The 24,680-nt window shown below is 31.9% G+C and overlaps 1 protein-coding gene across 50 annotated transcripts in view; it reads left to right on the plus strand.

Annotated features, from left to right (window-relative positions):
- The first annotated feature begins 8,903 nt into the window (after positions 1-8,903).
- LOC105259192 (twitchin) overlaps positions 8,904-24,680 on the plus strand; it is a 93,785-nt gene continuing 78,008 nt past the window's right edge. For 37 of the 50 annotated variants that reach the window (XM_025413379.1, XM_025413386.1, XM_025413381.1 and 34 more), the window contains exons 1-5: positions 8,904-9,422; positions 18,608-19,114; positions 19,511-19,532; positions 22,580-22,742; positions 22,970-23,111. In XM_025413379.1, the coding sequence (XP_025269164.1) occupies positions 18,802-19,114; positions 19,511-19,532; positions 22,580-22,742; positions 22,970-23,111 (640 nt within the window). In that variant the 5' untranslated portion in view covers positions 8,904-9,422; positions 18,608-18,801. The other 13 variants (XM_025413417.1, XM_025413418.1, XM_025413413.1 and 10 more) reach the window with 3 other exon arrangements.

The raw sequence follows: 24,680 nt of genomic DNA on the forward strand, positions 1-24,680 counted from the left end.
CATTTATATTAAAAATTTGTTAAGCGTCTTGCGCTATACAGCACTAATGTTACTGGCATTTCGCGTACATATCACAGAATAAAACCAGAAATTGTGCACATTATACGTTATCCTCTGAGAACATTCGTGGACATTGGCTTCGTAGTTCATGTCCACGTTTTTAATGTTTACAGAGGGTATATCGTTTTCAGGGATCACTTAAAAGCGGGCCATGACACCTTTCATTCTTCTCTGTTATTATAAAGAAACTATTAGAACTAATCTCTCCTAAAAAATTAAAATCTTAATAAAAAGTTTCACAATTGATTTCGTAATTTAATCAAATATCAAGTATTTGAAAGTCATATTTCTCTTATTGTTAGTATATAAAAAAATTATAATTAAATTAAGTTATAATTAAAAGTAAATAATTGTTAGTTTCTTAAAAAGAAATAGATTTTATTTTAATTATTATTAAAAAAATCATTATTATTATTATAAAAACAAAAATTGAAAAAATACATTTCAGAAACAATTTGGTATTTTATAAGTTAGTTTTTTAAAGATATATAGTAGAAAATTATATGTAATTGAAATTGTTGAGATACATATTATGATAAATTAATATTATAAATAAAAAAAGATAGTATAGGTTTTCTTTTCTAGAATGAGAAATATGAATAATAATGTTACAAAAAAATCAGGAGAAGAAATTTTACAATTGATTTAAAAAAGTTACGAATGAAAAGCTTAGTGTTACTAGCAAAATGTAAAAATTAATCGCTAGATTAAGAATTATATTTATCAAAAATTTGCTACATTTACAATTTGCATTTTGCTCTGTATCGATAAAAATAAAAGATTTGGAATCACGTTTGCGCGCGTTATAAAAAAATATCAATAATCTGGAGCAAGAACTGACATCCCATTACGTAATTCAAAAAATACAAAAAAGCAGAAGGTAGAAAATATTACACTGCGCAAATTTAGGACACGTCCATTCTTCTGCCAATACTCCAAACTGTATGGCTGCAGATATCAGATATCAATATGTATATTTATATATATATTTATTTATACTTTTAGTATATATTTAGTTATATTTGTATTGCAAATATTAATAATATTCGAAGAAAAGATTTAATTATTGGAAAGGGAAAATAATGCTAGAGAATTTATAAAATATACAATAATCCCTCAATTGAGCTATAAATAATATATCTTTAATTAATATTTTCTATACATCTTTTTTCAGATGCCAATAATTAACAAAAGCATTAAAAGTAAAATATCTATAGAAGTCGATACAAGAATAAAATATTAACATTTGAGAAAGATCGCGCGAATAAAAAATGTGACAAATATTTTTAGATATTCAGTAACGGAAGCCAATAAATAACACAATGATATACCAATAATGCTCGATTTTCGAAATCAAATTCTCGATAATCCGATGATATTGATGTATAATCGATATTGAGTGTTTCAGTGGGTGCGGACGGGAAAATCTATGCGAGAGAGACACCGCGACGCCGCGATGGCCGGTGCGAGGGAGAGAGAGAGAGCGACAGGCGGACATATATGGTCGCGGGGCCCGCGAGGCTCTCAGGTTACGCTTGCTAGCGACGGCGCTAGCCGTTTTCACGATGATGTGCTCACACACGCGCTCGCCTCCCTCTATCTGGGAGTTCCTCCCTTTCTCTCCCGACGTCGCACCTTCCCACGTCGTCTCCCTCGTGCCGGGCACCAAAAATATCTATCGACGGTTGTTCCGCGGATGAGAGAGACGAGGTGGGACCCGAGGATGAGAGCAGGAGAGAAGCGTTATTTCGAGATTATCGGGGATTGCCGGCTTTCTGGAATCGTGCCGATCGTCTCCATTCCCGATATCGAGCGTGTCTTCAATTTCACGAGCCGTCTCGTCATGATTTTTACGATTTCAGGATATTATCGGTCGCGTATCTTCGTCGAGTTTCACTCGTAAAATCGCAAAAGCTAATTCGTGAATTGTCGAAGAAATTAACGTTTATTTATTTTTTCTAGTAGACTATTATCTGAGAAAATGTTGAGAATAGGAAATTTAAGAGAAAACAATTTAAAAAAAATAAATAATATTACAATTATAATTAAATTTATATATTTTACATATTTTATATTATATTATTAAAATGCTCACACTTAATATGAATTAGGTGGAAAGAGTACTTTGCTTTTTCTTGAAGAATAATATACATATATATAATATACATATATATAATATTTGTGTGCGTGTATAGATATGTGTGATTCTATCTAATGTCTGATTCATGTATTTAATAAGTCTAGAAATCGTAGAAAAAGAAATAGAATAAAGAAAACTATCTTGTATGCATAGAGAAAATTTATATATTTTATTTACATTTCCAAATATAGAGATAATATAATATTAATATGATATAATAATTCTAAGACTCTTGGATCTTAAATAAAATCTCTAAGTGCTAAAATACAAGTCAAAGGAATTGTTGAATTTACCCGTGTTTGATTGCTACAATTATTTAAAAAGGAGCTTGTATAATTCTTGCTAACAGTTTCTTGATTGCACTATTATTTTCAGAGAGAAACAGAGAGAAATTTTTCTCAATTTGTCTTGATAGTGGCAGAACAAATTGACTCGTCGACACGGGCGACAGTACTTATCGAGATCTTAATGTTTCTCGGACCATTACTCGTCCTCGTAAGTAGTAAAAGCGGTTTAAAGGCAGACGTACCGAGCGCCAGCTGCGATACCACTTAAAGATTTAACTTTCCTACGTCTTCGTATAAACTCGAGATTTCGGGAAAGGTATGTTGTATCTCAACACTCAGTTACGTTCTTTTCACAAATGTAGAGCGAGCTTTTTCGAGAATCGTGCAAGTTCTCGAAAGCTCCGAGATCCGTCAAATATTCGAATTTTCTATTTAATATGCAATACGAGTATTTGTAAATGCTTAACACAGTATTCAGACCTTCGATTTTTCAATGAAAATTGACCAGATATGTTTTAGAGATAGTTTAAATACATCTTATTAGTAAATATTTTTAAATATCTCCATGAAAAAAATGTTATGAGATGTGATTTATAGCAAATAAGGCTCTTTTGACATATTCAAAATTTGAGAAAATCTAAATTAAATCGAGAATCATAAGTATTATTAGAATTTAATGGATACATTTTTGAGCATAACTTATTATTATATGGCAATGTTGTTAATGTTATGTTTTTTAAACATTTTTCATAATTTGTTGAAAGAACTTGTAAGATTTTGATATCGAAATCGTGATAAAACGGGCGAATATGATACAGGAATGATATTAAATGGCAAATGTTTGATTAAGTACATCGAGAGATCTGTGCTTCGGTATTCTTTTCGGACACCGCGGCAAATATAATAGGCCAGTGTCTTGTCCTGTCCTCGCACTCATAACATCTATTTCCAGAACAGACTGGTGACTAAGTTTAGAACGGCTGTTCCATATACTCGAGCCGTTCGCCTACACTCGAATCCGCGCTCTCACTCTCGGGAGAAAACGCGTGATAAAAGAACAAACAAGTGCACCGCATCGGATACGTGAAATCGGCAACAAATTCCTCATAAATGCTTTTCTCGTAGTCGCGATCTCAATTGACAATCCTTGACATCAAAACCGCAAATCTGATTTGAATGTTCATTTAACTTCGCTGGATGAATATGGTTTGCTTTTTATTGCTATTATCATACGATTATTATAAAAAATTCTTCCATGATAATTATATTTTAACATGAAAGTTTTATTTTATTCATGTTTTATATAAAAATATGTTATTATATAAATTCACATTGAATTTTGAATGAATGTTTTCTCGCAGAAATTTATATAAATATTTAATTAAAAATAACATATAATCATAACTATCTCATGATAATTATATCTCGCAAAAAAATATGATTTTTATAATTTCGAGAAATATTTAGTCTCAAGTTATTTTTAATTAAATATTTATATAAATTTCTGCGAGAGAACATTCATTCAAAATTCAATGTGAAATTATATAATAACATTTTTATATAAAGTAAACCGAATGTAAACAAGCGTGAAAATAAGGTCACGCTCTGCTCGTATTCGTCACGCTTATGTTATTTGGTCCAAGTGAGAAAATACAAGTTGCATCAACGTTGCATACGATATATAAAAAATTCCGACGATGTTGAATGTCGCTTCAGATTTCAGATTTTATTTTTCGTAAAATTTAAGATGCATTCAGTGGAAGAGAAAATGAAAGATGCTATTTACGCGTGCGTTAATTGCCAAGGTCTCCTTTGGCATTTTTCGCGCCTTGACTCTCGTGGCCATTCTTAGTTTCGTTCCTGCGAAAGCGCGATTTACGCTTCGCTAGTTGCTTGTTTCTCTTTAGCGGGTTCTGTATTTTCAATCATAAATCAGCTCCAGATCAGCGTCGAATTTGATATTAATACTCCGCCGTTCCGATGAAACGAAGCACGTTCGAAATTGTATTTTTTTCGGAAATTTAAACAAATTGCTTAAAGTGTTTTCGTTTGGAAGAAAAAATTACGATTCAAAGAATCTACATCGCGCTGCTCGTCGCAGTACTTTTTCATTATTTTTGCCGTCTAAATGATCGCCCGCAAATTTTCTGATAATTTCTTTCTGCTATTCTCTTATCTTCTGGCAAAAATAGAGGTGTCATGAGTAAAAATTAACTAAATTTAAAAATATCTAGGTTTTTAATTAAAGTCAAAGTACAAATTCTCAATTTTAATTAATTTTTAATTTGAGATACACAATTATTTTCAACTAATTAAAAGAAATTGTTGTAATTAAGAAAAATCGGTTTATTGCCATAATCGATTCATTTCTAATTAATTGAAAGATAATTAAATCGAATGCTTTGTCTTAATACACGTTACATATAATAAAATATACGAGTATAATATGTTCTTTAAATATTAAAAATTTTTTTTTTATTTTTTTCTTTATTGGGAGCGTATTTGTTGCTTTGAAAAAGTCGGCTGTGGAAAAGCGAGACTCATAGAATCGTTAGGTATAGATTCTAATACGTAAAGATAGATTCACCGGTGAGGGATGATCGTATATATTTAGAAAAGTGCTCGGCTTGCCAGAACCAAGAGAGTCGCATCTCGATGCTTCACGTGAGATTTCTTCTCCTTGGTGATTTCTCTCTTCTTATTCTTCTTCTTTCCCAGTTTCCAACTGTCTCAATGCTCTCTCTTTCTTAAACGAACAATAAGAACGTCGTTATAACACGTGTAGCACTTACTGGATGAATTGGATAATAGTGCGTATTGTTGTTATTTATAATACACATAGCCACGTGATTCAATCTCTTCAAATTGATATAAATGAACGAGATCGAAAAGTTTGTAATATGCCGAATAAAACAAATTAAAAGAATTACGATCTAGTATCTGGATAGTCATATTAAAGTATCATAAGGATAAAAAACATTTATTTTTAATGCTAAAATTTCGATTTTTAAAAAGAGAGAGAAAGAGTTTATCTCTTATTAAACTCTCTTTATATCAAATAGTTTGTTTGAAAAATTTCTAGTTATTTTTGTCGAAATCAAGCATTTAAATAAAAATCAGTGACATATTTTGACAGCGGCCTCTCGAATCACCTCTGTTTTCATAGTCTAAATTATGTTTGTGTATGCTCTATCATCCTATTAAATTATCTTACGAGCTTAAAGCAGAAGCTTTTTGTCGCTTTTTTTCGAGTCGTCGCGTCGTTATAGCAAGACTAAAGAAAGTAACAAGGTGACACATGGCTCTGTCTCCAGTCTACGACGGGTTAATCGTAAAAGAAAAAGAAAGATAACTCAATTATACGTCTCAAGCTCAAGACCCTCGTTGTAACGTTTTACGGTTGGTTTGAGAAAATATAATTGTCAGAATATATAGTCATCTCACACAGTAAATTCAACGTTGAATTATTGCCGTAATTTCGCTCATAGGAGACTAGTAGGAGAAATCTAAATTTGCTGTAATTAAACATCAAGACACAAAAAGGTACATCAAGATTTTCATGGCGTTTTTTAAGGATAAAAATTATACATCTATCTTTGTCTGCCTGTAAAATCTCTGTAAAATAAATCTGTAATATTTTTATCAAATATAAACGATGCTCGAATTAATTAAAATCAATTTATAAATTAATTTAAATTAATAATGTATAATTTTTAATAGTAATTAAATATATATATATATATATATATATATATATATATATATATGTACGAATACATATATGTGTGCGTATGCTTCCTATTTCTCTTAAATTGGCAGCTCTGTTATACCACTAAATACTTTCATGTATACTACATAGTTTCGCCTTGTTCTTCTATTTAACTGTTATACGCTGAGTGATTATTATATGTCAACCGTCCAAAGTAAACCGACGATCTTGTTCAATAACAAATAAATCACTGTATCTGCAATTAATCTCTAATAGCAAATCATTCAAAACAAATTAATTATATATAATATAGCTTGTAGAGGATTATAGATAGTTTTATGATAATTTCAATTTCATTGACAAATTTAAATTGAATTAAATGATAATTTTCTTTGAAATTATTTTTGGAAAATTAATTCTAAATTCAAGAAATCTTGTAATTATGAAAAATGTTTGTTTTATATATATATATATATATAATTTATATAATTAGTTATAATGATACACTTAATATGATGATGTTGACAGATTAAGAGCACTTAAAATTAACTATAGTTTTGCAATATCGCGAATAAGATTTCGTCGCATATTTTCTACCATCAATTTCGTATGTCTCTCTCAACAAACTCGAGAACAGATTTGATCATCATGTGCAATTTATTTTTATTCTTTTCTTATCTTTTTTTTCTACTCATTGTCAGATGAGAGAAAACATATCTTGCATTATACATGTCAGTGTTGCGATGCTATCTAATTTCATCACTGCGAGACGCCAACGTGAGAGATGCCATTCCGGTGACTTTTCGGCAGTCATTTAGTTTTGCTGTCGATAGCGCGGGTTCATTTTTAGATTCGTTGCCGACGCGTAGCCGCATCCATATGACAAATTCGCCAGTGACAAGAAATAGAACGAGTAATGACGGAGTCGCGTCAATGTGCTAAAACGTAATGCTGTGTGTGTATTCACACGGTTATATATAAGTACAATGTTAAAAAAAGATTCGAGTAACTTCGGATCTTTATAAATAATTTAGCGTCATACACGCGCCCAGAGTCAAGCGCGTAAAGTACGAATATTTTCAAAGATGTTGATTTTCGACAATATGGAGAAATATTATTAGCTGTAATAGATTTAAAGCTCATCTTTTTTTTGGAGTATATTTACTTTGGAATATATTACTTTTTTTGTGTAAATTTCAAAAATTTTTTGGCAATTTCATAGTAAATATGCTCAAAATAGAGCCCTGTAAAATTGTTTGCTTTGCCGAATTATATTTGTTTAAATATGATGTATTAATATTTTGGAAAATTTCTTTTATGCTCCTTTATTTTTTCAGGAGATAATTCAAATATATTGCTATTAAAAATTTATTTGAACGCGCGCGCGTTTGATTGAAAGAAGAATAAATAATATATAATAAATACTTTTTAGTCTTCGTATGCGTTGATTGTGAATCTGTTCGCGAATATCTTACTTACGAATTGCACAATTGCTGCGATAAATTGCGACATTTTGCAATCATTGCGGATCATAGGGCTGAATGCCGAATAAATATCAGATGACTCAGTTAAATGATACAAATAGTATTCTTTGTGTTTATATTTATTAAAGAGATGACATGTTTTCTCTCTAATACAATCATTGAATACATTCTCGAATATATATCTGTGATGTACGTATGTCGCGATATAAATATAAAAACAATTATTGAATAATTAATTATTATGCGAAGTAATATGATATGATATGATGGAATTAAATATCGAGCTACAAAAATATCTAATAATCTTCTTTAATTATTTCTATTAAAATACATATATATCAATTAATCTTTTCAGAAGAATTTTTTTCATCTAGCTGCAAAATTTATGGATATATATAAAAAGTATTTGAAAGACTTTATTTGATTGACTTTATAAAATCACACATATCTGTAGGCAAAAAAAGACATAAATTTTCTTAACATCACATTGAACTAGCACTTGAATCGATATCACTATTCGATTTCTAAGAATCAGAATTGAAAGTGTGCCAATCGTGATATTCTCACCACTATAACAGCTATTCACCAGAAATGCTATTATCTTAAAGAGAAAGATATATCTAATTAAATCGCACTGTTATCACTTATGCGCCGTAATTTCGTATAAAAATAGTCATACACTGTATATTCATGATTATATAATATGCCTTTTATTTTTATCCTTGTTTTATTTCGTCGGTTACTTTCAAATCATAGGACAGATTAGAAAGTATCTTGAATTAAGAAGTAATAGTATTTTAAATTAAAAACTAAATTCAGACAGGTAAGAAATGATTTAAAAATTAACGATAACAATAATTATTGAATTATTCAACAATTAGATTATCTTTGCGCAGTTTGTTTGTCGAAAAAAGGATTTTTTTCGATTATAAGTTATTTTTATTCTTAATAAATAGCTTATATTCGTGAAAAGCTTAATAATAATCGGACCAAAAGAAATTTGCTTGCATGGCAGCCAAATTAAATTCAATGTCAAAAGCGAAAAAAATTAAATTTCATCAAATTATAAGTGTATGGGATGATTGATCAGGAAAGTGAAATCGGGAAAGTGAGATTATCGATTGATTTCAGCATAGAATACACCATTAGACAAATAGTGGTTATATCAATAACGTTGCGTGTAGGTGTATGTGACTTGGTAGGAATGTAAGACAGAGATTTCTTGGTTGAGAGCATGCTGGCAGTGGTGGTAGCGATGGTCACGAGAGGTGGTGGGTGAGACTCGAACCTCGAAGTAAGATCGCGACACCTCGCGCGTTTAGTTGGCGCGCGGGGCCCCGGCGATTGGGACGGCCGAATAGAGACACTTCGTGCAAAAAAAAGAGGGACAAGGGAGATATACAAGAGGAGCAAGACAGTGACGAGCGACCGCACGACGAGTGACGACAACGACCAGAGACGAAGACGAAGACGAAGACGATCGAATCTCTCTAAGAGAAAAAAAAAAGAAAAAAAAAGCTTCTCTCGCAATCTTCCCAAGTTTTGTTCTCGCGCGAGCTTGTAGAATTCTCGAGTCGAGTGTGTGCGTCTCGTTTGTCTGCCTCGGGGGGGTTGGGAGTGATCCAGGAATAAGAGAGCGACTACTCGCCGTTGCAGGTGTCGCCGAGGAAACACTCGGCTAAAGGAAGGAAACTTCTCTCTCTTGGAAGGAAACGTGCTTCTTCTCCCTGGGATATCTTCAAGTAAGTCTCGATGATGATGAGGATTTGATTGGATGCGGATGTGACGTTGCGTAGCTGCGAGGGAGCGTGCGCGAGTATTACTTCGCGCGTATCAGTGCGACTTTCTCCATATCTTGCCCGAGAGTGTTCAGCAACCCCTTTTCCACTTCCCTTCTTTCATTCTGATCGCTTGGTAATGATCGCGTGTGGATCAGTGTCGAAGTGTGAGCAACAAGTGACGAACTATCTGTCGGTTTCGCGCACGCTCACCCACGCAAGTGATGCGCCGTATTTAATTGAAGGGACAAGTGAATTAAGGAGGTATGTCACGTTCTCTCATGACACAATTAATGCTGGTTATCCCCATAGATCACTTAATTATTCTCCCATAGATAGTTATTATTCGCTTTGCGATGATAATGAATAACATTTTATAATTATGTAATAAAAGTCTTAGATATAAATATTGAATATTGCTTATCTCCAGGGATTCTAGGAGTAGTATATCAATAAAATCGGCTTGAAGTTTGAATATTATTAATTTAGTAATGTATCGTTTAATAAAATTAATTTGAGTATATTCTGAAATCAGTTCTACATTTGAAACGATAAAAGTATTTTATCATCTGTATCTACATGTTTTTTAATATTTTTAATTAAAAAAAAATTGTATTAATTGTAAAATTTGCTAGGTCTTATGTAGAAATTACGTGTTTATAAAATAGAAAGATTGATATTAATTCAGAGAATTCATACAAAATTTCCATATATATATTTTATCATGGGTTTTTTAAAAATATAGAATTTACAATTTATTTTATTTATCTTGCTTTATTCTATTTTATTATACATATATTTTTTATATAACTTTATTTGGATCAGAAGAACGAAAGAGAGAGAGAGATGTTAAGTAAAGAATGTAAATTACGAAAACAAGACAATCTTTCATCACCTGACATTTCATAGCACCTCTTAAATTGTCATCTTGTCTAGTAATTCTTTTAGATAAAATCATAAATCATAAACTTATTCGCGTTCAAATAAGGAGAATAGTAACTTTAACTAACATTCGCATTTCTTTTGAATAGTTTTCCAGCATTTCATTATTTTCTCTTCATCCGATTTTCGATTATTTCTCGTGCTTACTTGAATAATCAAAAGTTGCAAGAATTTAATTATCGAAATTTAATATATATCGAAATTTAAACTTTTCTTCTGATAAACTCTCAGTCTAGACGGATTTCTCGCTTTCGACAATTTCACATGACTAATCGCCACGAGTTCCGTCGTGGCGGCGCGGCCAACTATTCGTAGACTACTATCTAGGTATCTAGGCTCGGAGTCCACTTATTTTTAGGAGCCCGTAACGTGAGGAGGAGCGGTTCGTCGTTCCGACGACCATCTTTTCGCCCGTCGTTGTTCAATCCATCCTTCCATCCATCCTCACGTCATCGTACCGTCCAACACTTTGTCCAACACATCATTTGCCGCCTCATCTTTACGTTGACAATCTTTCGCAGCTCATATTTATGCGTCAATTTTAAGAGACTCTAATGATAGGTCCTATTTACCTATGTCTTTCTCCATTATATACATGTCATTATAATTACGATCGTCGTAATTATAATGACATGTATATAATGGAGGAAGATATAGAGACGAATCGATTCAGTATTTTTGAGTACATTAATATTTTATTCCATTTTTATTGATATTTTATTTTATTTTCGAAGATTAAATCCTTGTTGATATCTATTTTATTTTACAATGTTTCGAAAGTTTTAAAACCCTCTGGAAGAGAAAAAGAAACTCTATTATATAGAAATTCTGTAAAAATGGGATGTTAATGTCACACAATTAATTCTCGCTGTTCTCGCCATTGTAAACGAGTGTATAGTTATTCCTACTAACTTTACAAACGCTTAGAATTCAGGAATGTGCTCGAGCGATTTAAAAATATCTTCCGTGAAATTCGACAAATCTTGGGAAAAGAATTGGTCGAATAAGAGCACGAAAGAGAAAGAGATGAATCGATATGCGCATCTTGAAGAAATCCAGGAAATCCGACTAGATCGATATTAAATCAGTCTTGGAGTAGATTTATTTTTTACTGTGCGAGATTCACATGATAATAATTTAATATATTAAATATATGTGTGTTTATACACAATTATTAAATTATATTATATTGAATTGAATATTATATTGAATTAGACGAAAAAATTAAAAAATTTTAAAATTAAAATCTAGGTTTAAACATAAGACATAGGTGTGTATAATTTTCTATTTCGAAGAGAAAAATTCCTATATTTATTTTTGATACAAAATATATGTAAAAATAACATGAAAACATAATTTGGCGAGAAAAATTTAATTAAGTTATCCCGTAAAACAGTTAGCCAAAATTCTAATTCTTTTTGATAATTGTAAATATTAATGATGATTTTATTAAGACTTAAATTTTAAAAAATTTTTTAGCTTCTCTTTAAATAAGGGAAAAACGTTTTCCCTTATTTAAATTATTTTATACTCAAATAATTGATCTTATTATAGATGCAAAAATATTCATTTGTAATTATCTATAAATATTAATTGATTAATCACTCGATGTGATTGCGTATATATCGATGTATTTCTGGACATATTGTTGGCCAAGTGGCACATTTCACCTGTTGATTGTCAAACTCATTGTCAGTCGTGATCAATATATGAATTAACTGATGTATTATTTTTGGCTTTATACTCGTCATTGTTCAATGAGTCAAGCCGACGAATTTGTCAATTGTCTATTTACGCATAATTAATCAATGTTAATTAAAATTTTTTTTGAAGTTTTACGATAAAATATAAAAAAAAATTAGATTTACAACAAGAAATATATTAGAATAATTTAATTGATTTTATTATATATATATTAAATGTTAGAGCTGTGTTTGAGTGTTCTTCTCGATCATATATTATCGTGTTTTCTCTGGTTCTCTGTTGATTGACGAATGAGTTTTATGCGTATACTTTTCGTGAGAGAAACGTATTTTCCGAAGCACCGTAAATTAATAGCTGAAGCGAAACATTTTGTGCGTATACTCTAATGTTCGAGTATCATTAGATTTAGAGACGTGTTTATTTTTCGTCACGTCAAAGAAAGAGGATGTTTTAGTTTATTATTTGAAAACTTATCAGATTATAATATCTTACGTGTGATATGAATGCCAATTTTACGCAATGATGGGATCCTTTTAATAGGATTAGTATAGAGATATTTTTATCTCTCTCTTTTTCTCTTTCTTTTTTCCTCTATATTTTTTTGTCCTCTACATTTTCCATTAGATAGTTATAAAAGATCATTAATATTAATTTCTTTTTCTTCTATTGTTTATTAAATAATTTTGTTATATTTATGTTATTTTTGTTATATTTATTTGTATATATTTATTTATATATTTATTAAAATATTATTTAGTTATTATTTACTTATATATTTATTTAATTAAACAATTTATAATTTTTATTTTATTTTTAAGATATTATTTTTTATCAATATGAATAACATATTATAAACAATCCAAGTGAATTCTGTTTCAATGTTGCAACATTATTTTAAATATTATTTTGACGACTGTTTTGCAACGTTCTGCCAAAAAGTCGAATATGTACGTCTGTTTATACAATTTCTCGCATTTTATCGCAAAAAAATCGGGATGTCGATCGGTGATTTCAACCGTTGCCGACTCAGTTTGAGTCAGTCGGCGAAAATAGATCGTGGTACGACGCAAGTAACGCGGTCAGGAGTATAGACAGGAAAGAGTGCGCCTCCGAAAATGCATCGCTCGACTAATAATTATAACTCTCGCGAATAGTTTAGTTCCGGATGTAACTTGAGTGTGAAGTAATGAATCGCTATTTACGTAACAACAGCTTCTTGTTAAAATCCTTGAAAAGATCTCGACATTTGGATTATATTCAAATAAAGATTTATTTAAAAAAATTAGTGTAATCTGATCTTTCTTATTTAAAAATCAAATGTATGATGTACTAATTGAAGCAAAAATTTAAGAAGGATAAGGATTGATATTAAGAATAATAATTAAAATATCTTACTTTAATTTTTATAAAAGATGCTATTATTATCATGTTTTTGTATAATGATAAAAATACAATTCTTTTTTATATATTTGTTTCTTTCTGAAGAAAAGTATGTTGTTCAAAATATGAATCATTCTCTTATGAGAATATATGTTATAAAGATTGCTAAATTTTCCAATTATTCATTTCACGTGATTGCTGAAGGTTAGTCACGATTATAAATGATACATTTAGTTTGATTAAAATAGATGCAACGCTATACATATAAGATTATCTATGCTTATGTTAGTAATTTTCGTTCAAAGTCGTATGAATGTATATTTTGACAAAAATTTATTTTTATTTTAACGTCATATCAAATTTTATAATATCTAAGCCATTATTTCATGCGCTATATTTTAGAATAGGTACGTAAACATGTGATGCTCGATAAATTCAGGATTGCAAAGAAAAGAAATTGTTTCGATGCACGTGATTCAGAGCTTTGCCAGAAATAATTACGCCTTCTTAAAAATAAGCCGATTCATTGTTAGATATGGACATTTATTCTCAGCACAAGATTATATTGATATATTTTTAATTTAATTATATTTTTATCTACCATCTTCTTGCTTGTACTTTCTTAGTCAGAATATTTTAATTATTATCGCACATATTTTTTGAAACAAGATGTATAAATTGTGTATTTATCTTTATTTTAACTGCAACTCCAGATATTTTATTCGTTAGATCAGTATCTATTATATACTTAATGGCAATGTGCTACTTATTTATTGGGTCACAGTGTCATCAAATATGTATTGTATCACAAATAGCCGGCAGAATTATGCCAAAGTGAAGCAACACTTTCGATATAGTCGGCAAAAATATTAGGTCAGTCGAAGATGCCGACAATGTTTTTCATAACAATCTATATCACAAGAATTTAGTATATTTCTCGATTGATATTTTTACGAATTACGTTTCTAAATATTATCTATCTGACGCTTCTTGTTTGAAATTTACATATGATATATATGATTTAAAATGATATTTTTGAAGTTCTGTTTAGACATTCTTTGATATTTCTTTCTTATTTGTTGTAAATAATATCTTTTTGTTAAAAGATTGTTGTAAATAATATCTTTTTGTTAAAAGATTATATTATGGAAAGAACAAGGACTTCTCTTTCCATAATATGCATGACTCTGCACTCTGAGATTTTTTTAGTCTGATTGTAAAAGAAATGCAATACGTCTTATATTATTTAAATTTTTTTATAATATATAATATATAATTAATTTTTAAAGAACAGTAATGTTATATATATAAATCAAGGGAAATAAACACGTTTGACAAGAATTAAAAAGGAAATGCAAACTTAAAGAAATAAAAAGATTGAACATTGATTAGAATTTAGTTACAATTACAATTAACTTAATTAATTTTAATTAAATATATCAATGTTCAAAGCGTGATTTATAATAAATTTAATTTTCTTGGTGAACGTTTATACTTGTTTTTTCCGCTTTTCCGAAAAATCAATCAGTTGGATGACAATCACGACGCGAAAATCAGACGGCGAAAGAGACGGAATGCGAGCGTGCTATTACGATGTGCAGTAATCTCGGGAATGCATACGAGACGGTTTGCCAAGTCTTACCGTGACGTTGTAACACCCGGTCCCCATCCGTTTTGTATGCCATTTCGCCGATCCGTCAGACTCCTTCTCGCGTGCATCTGTTCGTTCTCATCTAAAACGATCAACCACTGGTTGAATAGAATCGCGCTGTCGACAATATATTTCATATCTTTACATTATAATACAGTAATGAAATTTCGTGCTTGCATTAATTAGTCTCTTTTATTACGATTTTTGATTACGATTTTAGATTAAAGATTAAGCAAGTTTATCTCCCTTCCCTCGGAATTCTCTTCTTGAAAAGAATAATTAAAACAATAATGAAGATAATTTTAAATTCTTGAATATCTGATATATGAAATATTGATTTTTTTCAAATTCGTAGCCTCTTTTTATGCATAATGTCTTGTTTATTTGGCACTGTTGAGCACGAGCGAGTAGCCAGGTATCATATTTCCATTGCCTGGCTGGAGTTGACATAATCGGATGATTTGTTTCACAATTTTGTGGTTTGAACGGTGGCAGCCGACCAATTATGTGGATCTCACGTTACCGGAAGGATAGATACTGTGTCATGTCTACCTTTATAGTTGGCAGTCTTTTCCCAGCGCGCGGGCGTACGGAAAACTAATTCACCTTTCGAAACGATTGTTATTTATCAGTAATAAAGCTTCTACATCATACATATCCAAGAGGAACCTTATTTTACATTTATGACAGCCATTGAAAATTGTACAAATGACAGTTGCCTAAGATCAATTAAACTCGCTATTATTGAAATTTATTTATGCATAAATTCTCGAAATATTACTACCCTTTTTTCATCTAGATATTTTTTGTTGAATATAAAAGATTTATTCATAGATTTTATTTTTAGATGCAAATTTAAAGAACATTTGAAAATTTCATCGAATTTAAATCATTATTCCTAGTTTATTATTTCTTAATTTCAAATGTATCATATTCGAAATTAACACAAAATTTCAGTTTTGACTCTTTGGACGGAATTATTATTTTTGATTTACGATGATGTGTAATTATAGGAATGAAACGTTTCAGTGTTAAAAAATATTAATTACATGCTTACTGAAGACGTTAGGAAACAGGTGTAAGTGTTATCTTACGTCAAGCTACGTCGTATGATACGTCACGAAAATCACGCGAAAATCAGTTTCACACTGCGCGTAGCTGGCGATTGTCTAGGAGTTGATTTGCACTTTTGGCACTTGGAGGTGTCGTGCGTCGATCTCAGGTCTCAAAGAAACGATTGTCCGGATTTGAGCGAACCAACATATTACATCCGACGGGTTGTATCGGCGACCCAAATGTACACGGCTTCCACGGTTAGATGCCAAACATAATAACCGATTACCAAGATAACTGGCCCAACCTATTTTCGAGCCAAGAGTCGCATTAATAATAGTAAGCCTTACGTCACCCAGCGCGGCTCGCTCCCTCGGCCTTGGGGCGTCGCGGGAAAATACTCCCGCTCGCGCGAATTCCGCGAGAAAACTCGCCGTTCTCGCTGCTCGCTCAATTTGCAGTTAAACGCGGTGATGCTAATGGTTCTTCATCGGTGAAGATTCAAACGGCTCGACGAAAATAGGCCTGACATTCATAAATTATGAAGTCCTTTCGACGCAGCGCGCTTGAGAGAAGGCGTCGTTCACACCCGAATATTTCGCGCGCGATATTATTATTAGATTGACACAAAAATACGTTGCAATTCGTCTCTTTAGAGACTTTACGTCTCTCTGCGTATCATTATTACGATTATTCCTCTTAATACTTTTTAAAGTGTAAAAATGACAGAGATAAAGAAAGAGAGAGAGAGAGAGAAAGTAATTATTATTATTGATGAAACAAATTGATATCTAGTTATAATTAATAATTTCAATCATCGATACGTTTGATATATTTTTACGCAAGCAGTATTTATAATATCGAACTTGTTTTTCCAATTACCATTGATTATTAATCTTAGATGTATATTTCAAAATATAATTATGAAATGATATTATTGCACATGGCTACTCCATAGCGTAGTTCTCGGAAAACTTCTGTTTTCGCCATTTCCAGAGAGATCTGAAAATACAGACTCGCTCAGGAAAATATATCGTTATAGGAGCGTTCTCTATTCGCTCTATAAACCTTACGGAACGGTTAGCACGCACGAGGATTATTTACTGTCGTATTATTTTGGAGGGATTCGCGTTTCGCGAGCAGTAACTGAAAATTGTAAGCGCGAGATCGCATCTTACGGCCAAGAGCGATTTCGGATAGTTCCGTACTTCCTTGGATTACGTAATCATAAATGCGTATTTTGAATTTATTACACGTGATAAATCATTTCTGGACGTTTTTTTATCGTCGGCAGCTGTAACGCTGCTTCATCTCGTCATTTCCTGGCAACCTTTTCCTTGAGATCGACTATTGCACAGCAAAGTCGATCTTGACGTCCAAGACGAACGTTTTATTGCAATGTTAAAAATAATGCATGACTCATTTTTTAAGAACTAATATTTTTTTATATCTTCGAAATGTTTATCTTCTTTTATTTTCGTACGGCTGGATTTTTTTAGCAACAACCGAGATTTAAATATTTCCTATGATTTAACTATCGAGTATCGTAACATAGTCGAATTTCAAGATGTACATTTTATTGTGATATTAAACAGAATACACATGCTTTGTTCTTAGCGATCTTTTTTTAACTTCATCGCAATTTTATGGCTGACTTTTTCCGTAGTTTGCGTAATAATTGAGATTTAAAAACTGTTCTGATCGATAGATCCTATATCTTATTCATTCAGAATGAGTAATGAAAATAGAAACTTTATTACGGTGCTATGATCGTAATGCTAAAGAAGACTAAATATAGGCATTTGTATAAAAATAGCCGTAGTTGAGGCAATTACAGGTGACAGCAGTTCAAGCTGCCAAGGTTTACTGAACCACGATAACAGGAGGCTCGAAATATTGATGTTGTCAAATTTCGAACTGCAAATAGCGAAGGTGTCAAGCAAAACAGATGAGTGATCTCGACAGTAAAATATCAGAAATCAAAATAAATGACAAAATCATATTTTATTTTTAATGAACATTAAATTTTCATTATTTTAATTTTATGTGTATATATATATATATATATATATATATAATTCAAATTATAATTATTAATTATTAATTAATAATTACAATTAGATTATAATTATATAAGAATTCATAAGAAATAAAAGAAAAAATGAATGACTGAATGAATCTTCTAACAGAATATCGAATTTTTTATCAAAACAAATAAACATAATTCTTCCATTCGTCTATTCTTCTTCTCTTCTTTAATTTATTTGAAAATTACTCGTATAAAAAATGGCGCTGTTATTTATTATTTTCTAGAATAATTTATTCTTAACTGATATTAAAAGCAGCATTATTATTTCATAAATTTTATTTAATCTTTTTTTTTATTTTTAAATAATATGTTTTACATCTTTGCTTTCAGTATTCTGAGAAGTCTACGACTGACGAATAGACATCAAGCTCAAAAAGAAACCGCGAAAGCAGGTTGGATGGTGCCGCAGGTCGGCGCCATTTGAACCGACGAGCCAGGCGAAGGAAACAGATTCCTCCCTTGATCGCACAAACGGGACCGGGTGTCCCGGTGTGTAGGGACAGGTGCGAAGGCGTGCCTCCACGATGGGGGTCGCCGACGACTTCGCGCCCAGCTTCACGCAGAAGCCGCAGCTGCGGCAGGAGGACGACGGCAACCGGCTGATATTCGAGTGTCAGCTGGTGAGCTCGCCTAAACCCGAGATCGCCTGGTTTCGCGGCGAGACCGAGCTCAGCCAGGATGACAGGACCAACTTCAAAATGCAGAGCGTCGGAACTAACAAGTTCCTGGTGGTGCTCGAGCTCGACGATGTCATCGAGACCGACGCCGGCCTCTACAAGGTCAAGGCGAAGAACAAGATGGGCGAGGTCGCCGCCTCCATCAACCTCAACTTTAGTCGTAAGTTTCCATATACTGATTATTTCTCGTCTAGTAATATTTTTTCGAATATTTTCAATATTATTATAATATTGATATAAAGATAATTATCTAATCTTTGAGCGACATATTCCACTTGTGGCCAATCTATATTTGTTTTTATATATTTCCGATTCTAAAAAAAAGGAGATTCTATATAAAAGTTAATTTAAACTGGCTAATTGTAGTGTTTAAAACGAGAATATTAATTTTTTTAAGTAAAAATAATGTCGGAATTATTTTTACGTTAAATGCGTAAAATAAAAAAATCTCAATATCTTTTTGATTGATAGATATTTGCGAATACATAATTTTCTTTATTTGCAATTTCTTTAAATTCGTTTTTTGATTAATATTTCGTCGTTATATCTTTTCTAGCAATGGATGAGCCTAGAGAGAAGTAAGTCAGTAAAGTTTACATCTCGAGAGAATGATTCGTTTGTCGCTTCTCCAGGCTCTATTTAATTAGTTTTACGCTTTTGCTTTACGAATTAATACGTTTTTATTATTTTATTATATTTTTGCTTTATTTCCTTTTTTGCGTTTTTTTTCGTTGTCTTTCGTTTTTTATTTATGATTTTAGCTGCCGATCAATCTATCGGGAGGAGGTGAGTGTGCTTGCGCTGTATGCTTGTGATTGACATGTGATTGTCAATAATTAAATTCTTAATATAATTTGATAACATTACTCTTTTTACATCAATTTTAAATAAGAAGGAATACCAAGTGTGTAATGGAAATCCTAAAGAATGTCATAATATAATCTATGCATTTAAAGTTTATAAAATTCAACTGTTCTCAAATATTCGATTTTAAATCTTCCTATTAAATTCTAACATTAAATAGCTTTTTCATTAAATCTCGGTTTAATCTTTCACGAATCTTTCGAAAGAAACGTCGAATTTAAATTTTTTTGTTGAAAAAATTCTGGAAGTTTGATATAAAATTAGGAAAACGTAATGTATTCGATATGAGAGGTTTACATGAAGAGAGTTTTAACTTCTTCAACTCCTCATTGGTGCTGATTGCTGAGCTATTTCTTTGCCGATAACGTTCGAGTAAGCGTTAAATCGATCCGACTGAGAATAATCGTCGCGGTATGCCTGCTATTTTCGGTCGCGTTCGAAAGCAATTCGATAGAAATCACGACGATTCGCCGAGCGTTTGAATCCGACGACGTGATCGGCTGTTTCTTACCGATCCGCCCACGCAGATGGAACCGCGAACGCGAAACGCGGATAGAAATAGAATTAAGGTCTTCTAGTTTTGGACACTGTTCGTGCCTCGTGCGCGCGATTCAACCGCAAAGTGGCCGGATTATTTCGAACGCTGTCTCTTGCGAGTTAGAAGCCACTAAATCTCGCATGCAAACTATGATCTGTATAGTACATCATACCTATAATCGAGGGCGAAAAAGATGAAAGATTGATCATACTACAGCTGACGAAATGAGAAAATGAAAAATCATATTTTGTATTTCAAAAATTTATAAAAAATGTTGAGTAGTAATCTTGAAAATATTTATTTCGATCAATTCGTAAAGCATATATATAATGAATTTTTAGTAAAAATTTAATATACATTTTTATTTTTAGGAAATAAGTAATGTATGTATAATGAATTTTTCTTCTCTTTGTTTACTTGTAGAAAACTATATATTATTTCATATATCTTATATTTTTGTAAACGAAGAGAGAGAACATTTTCTTTAATAATCGCGCGATCATAAAATAACTCAAGAAATATCTTGTCTCATCGCGATAGTTTAATTATAATAACAACGATTTATTATTACGGCGCAGCTGTTTTGGATCACGAGATCTTTGTGCAATCTTTGCGAGCGGAAAGCATTTATCAGTCAAATCTCTTTTCGCGTGCCTCTCTGTTATTCCCGTATTTTGATGCAATTTATGCGATTTTCGAAGATAATTCGAAACTGGGTCGGGAGCGTTCTTGAAGATTCTCTCTTTCTTTCTCTCTCTCCCTCGAGTCGCAGCCGGCAGCGACGATGCGATGAGAAGTTATATTTTCGGATCGCATCGACAGACGTGATTCCCGTGAATTTCTAAAAGTAACGCGAGGCTTTTCGTTTCTACGCGTCTCCTAAAACGCATTACGGTTTGCATTCCATGCTGAAGCTAAGGAAAGATTTTGGATAACTGCAGGAATAATTGGAAAGCGTCATCCACGACTGTAACTTGCGAAACTTTGGCAAGAATCAACGTATTCGAATCTTATTATTCTGCAAATTTACTGAAACAAACATTTGATCGAAAATAAAAGTTTGAATCGTAAGAAAATGTACCGATATATGTGTATCGGTTAACGACGGTGAAAGTCGAGAGGAAACACCCTATTTCTTCGCTAAACTTAGCCGCAACGTGCGCCGGTGCTGATGCACTTATAGTCCACTCGTGTTGCGAGGCTTAAGCACATGCTTCTCGTTCTAGATCCCAATTTGCGTGAATAAACACCGATGATCTTATAACTTGGATTATGCAATTCCTCTGTAAAGAAAAAAATTAGAAATGATAGTCTCAACAATTGTCATTTTATTTTCAACTGTCATAAGTAACATTGTTACAGGAAAGTTTTGAAGATTGAAAGTCGAGTCATAAATAACCGACTAAGAAATATATCAATATAAAATAATGATTTCTTGAATGATTTCCTTAATAATATGCATTTAAATATTGATCTTCGTTTTTTTAAGAATAATAAGAGAGCGTTGGAAAATATATAGAAAAATTTTGTAGAAAAATTATTTTAGAACTCTTATATCAAATCCAGAACTTTAGATCTTCTAAAAAGTCTTAGTCAGATACTTGAAACATTGACTTATCAACAAAAGGCAAGAGAGAGAAAGAAAGCAATATCGATTATAATGGCAATGTACCCAAGTCGGATTTTAAAGTGGTTGTTAACTGTCGGATGACCATCAGAACGAGCTGTTGAACGAGCCTCCTTCCATCAGAAAACGTCGACTAAACAAAACAAAAGTTATTCCTGGCAGCAATTCGCGAAAGTCGCGATAAATGTTTTAACAGAATCTCAAGCCGCTCTTCTCTTATTTCTTAAACCTTGCCAAGCATCGGTATCTTTCTTACCTCATCACTTATCTAACTTAAAAAAAATTTAATTATTCTGTCAAATAAACCAAGGCGTGTAGTATTCTAATTTTTAACCAGTTTATATACCATTTTTATGAGGCATGCGATTTTCTGTAACAATCTATGTGATTTTACGCTATTTAATTCACCGATGTGTTATCGATTGCGCCAGAAATCGATTAAAATTGTTGATGTACGAAACGCGCACGTGACGTAGAATCTAAATTTTTTGCATTGGTCCGCGATGCAATTGCAGCGCGACGATTAACGCATTAACGACTTATAAATTGGCGCGAGAATTATTTCAGAGTCCATGATATTTGTCTCGCGCTTACAGACAAGTTGACGGTATTGCACCGACTTTCGCGAAGAAGCCCGCGATCAGGCAAGAGGACGATGGCAAACGGCTGCTCTTCGAGTGTCGTATCACAGCCGATCCCACGCCGAAAATTACATGGTTTCATAGCGGAAACATGGTCAAGGATTCGCCAAGGCACAAGGTTCGTTATTGATTATATGCGAATTTATTCTTCCTAAGTCTATAACAATATATAAACTCAGGAAAGACTCATGAATAATATCATTATTGCGAATTATTCACTCATGATTTGTGTTTATTTTTTTCCAAAGAGCTTCTTGATGTATTTTTAATTCTTCAATTTTCTTACAAGGAAAATTCGAATGCTGATAATCTTATTGTACATTTATTTTATTTGAATTGTTTCAGCTGACCGTCGATAAAGATGGCCACTCGTACTTTGCCACTCTGGAAATAAAAAATGTGACCGTCGAGGATGCTGGCAAATATAAGGTCACAGCAAAGAACGAGCTTGGCGAATCTAACGCTACAATTTCCCTGAATTTCGACAGTAAGTATCTGCTATTTTTATGATAAATAACCGTAAAGTTATGTATTTCAACCGATGATCCGTTTTTATATTTTGCGTCCATCTGCTTAATTTTTTATTTACAAGTATACGCTCGACGAGTATTATACAGTATTATATGAGTAACAACTTTTTATTTAGATTGCAAAATTGCTCTCAAGTTTAACTTTGAATTTTCAAAACATTTAATTTTTGTATTGAAATATTTCCGCTACAATTTAATAATTTCTACAAATTCCTTTTTATATTATTTTAATAACTTTTTGAATGGATATTTAATAAATTTCTTAGACTACTTAATAGTAAAAATTTCTAAAGACAAGATTACATTTTGTTTAGTCTCTCCCGCTTTTTTAGCGGGAGATAAAGCGTATCATCGGTGCCTTTTTTCAATTCTTTTCTCACTCGGGATGTATATCGATCTCTTTCATTTCCAACTTTCTTCTTCATCTCAGTTCTCTGCCCTATTTATCTATTTCCTTTATGTCAACACTTATGTCACACCAATATGTATGTATATACATGTATATCCGCAGTTTATATTATTTAATTTTTTTCCGTTCCATCAGCTTTCCATTCTTCTCAACAATCTCTTTCTTCTACTTTATTTTGTAATTATTGTATATATGCGGAATGTCTTTATTTTTTAATGGTTTGTCTCGGTCGAGCGATGAGCACGTATCGATGTCGGCTCGACGCGAGCCACGATATACAGCCCGTTGATTGATTTTTAATGGACTAAATGACATTTGCGAGAGAACATACTATAGTTTGTCTCTCACGAATTTTGCACCGTTGAAATTTGCGTAGAAAGCGGATCAGAATAATCAACTACTCGTAATAACGTGTATACTACTGCTTCAATCACGTATTAATTCAAATCGCATCTCGCGTGTACGGATTAGCAGTGGACTTACTCGTGCACTCGCATTTTAAGACGAGATTTACGTATTTATTTATGCACGAGATGCGATAACAGATTAGCCTTACATATTGACGCTTCGTTAGGTTGCTTCGATGACATCTTTTCTCTCTATTCATACGATCGTATTTGTGTCGTGTGTGAGTGTTGACGAGGAAGTCACCCTTTCACAGTGGACGGATGCGCCACTCTAAGGCTCACTCACACACACATGTACACACAAATACAATTACACAGAATTTCTGTGATTAGATCCGCTAATGACATATATTTCCTTACTTGCATATATTTCTTTATAGACAATTTTAATTCTAATGTAGTAAAAAATATCATATATTTTTATTATAATTGCAAGTTAAAATTTTAATATAGTTATATACGAGACACACATACCACTGTAAAAGATATACAAGATTAAGTTTTGTAATCTTATTAGTTGAAAATATAACTTTTAAAAAGAGAATGTATTTTAGGGATATTTTTTAATTATAACAATTTATTATATCAAATTATAATAAAAAAAGTCATGGCAAGTATGGAAATATTTTTTACGAATAGCGAGATATCCATGTAGTTTTTTAACGATGACGACTCTAATATTGTATATATGTATACTCACATCCGTCTTT

Source organism: Camponotus floridanus, unplaced genomic scaffold, assembly GCF_003227725.1.
Source record: "Camponotus floridanus strain SB8 unplaced genomic scaffold, Cflo_v7.5 scaffold66, whole genome shotgun sequence".
NCBI classification, from domain to species: Eukaryota; Metazoa; Arthropoda; class Insecta; order Hymenoptera; family Formicidae; genus Camponotus; species Camponotus floridanus.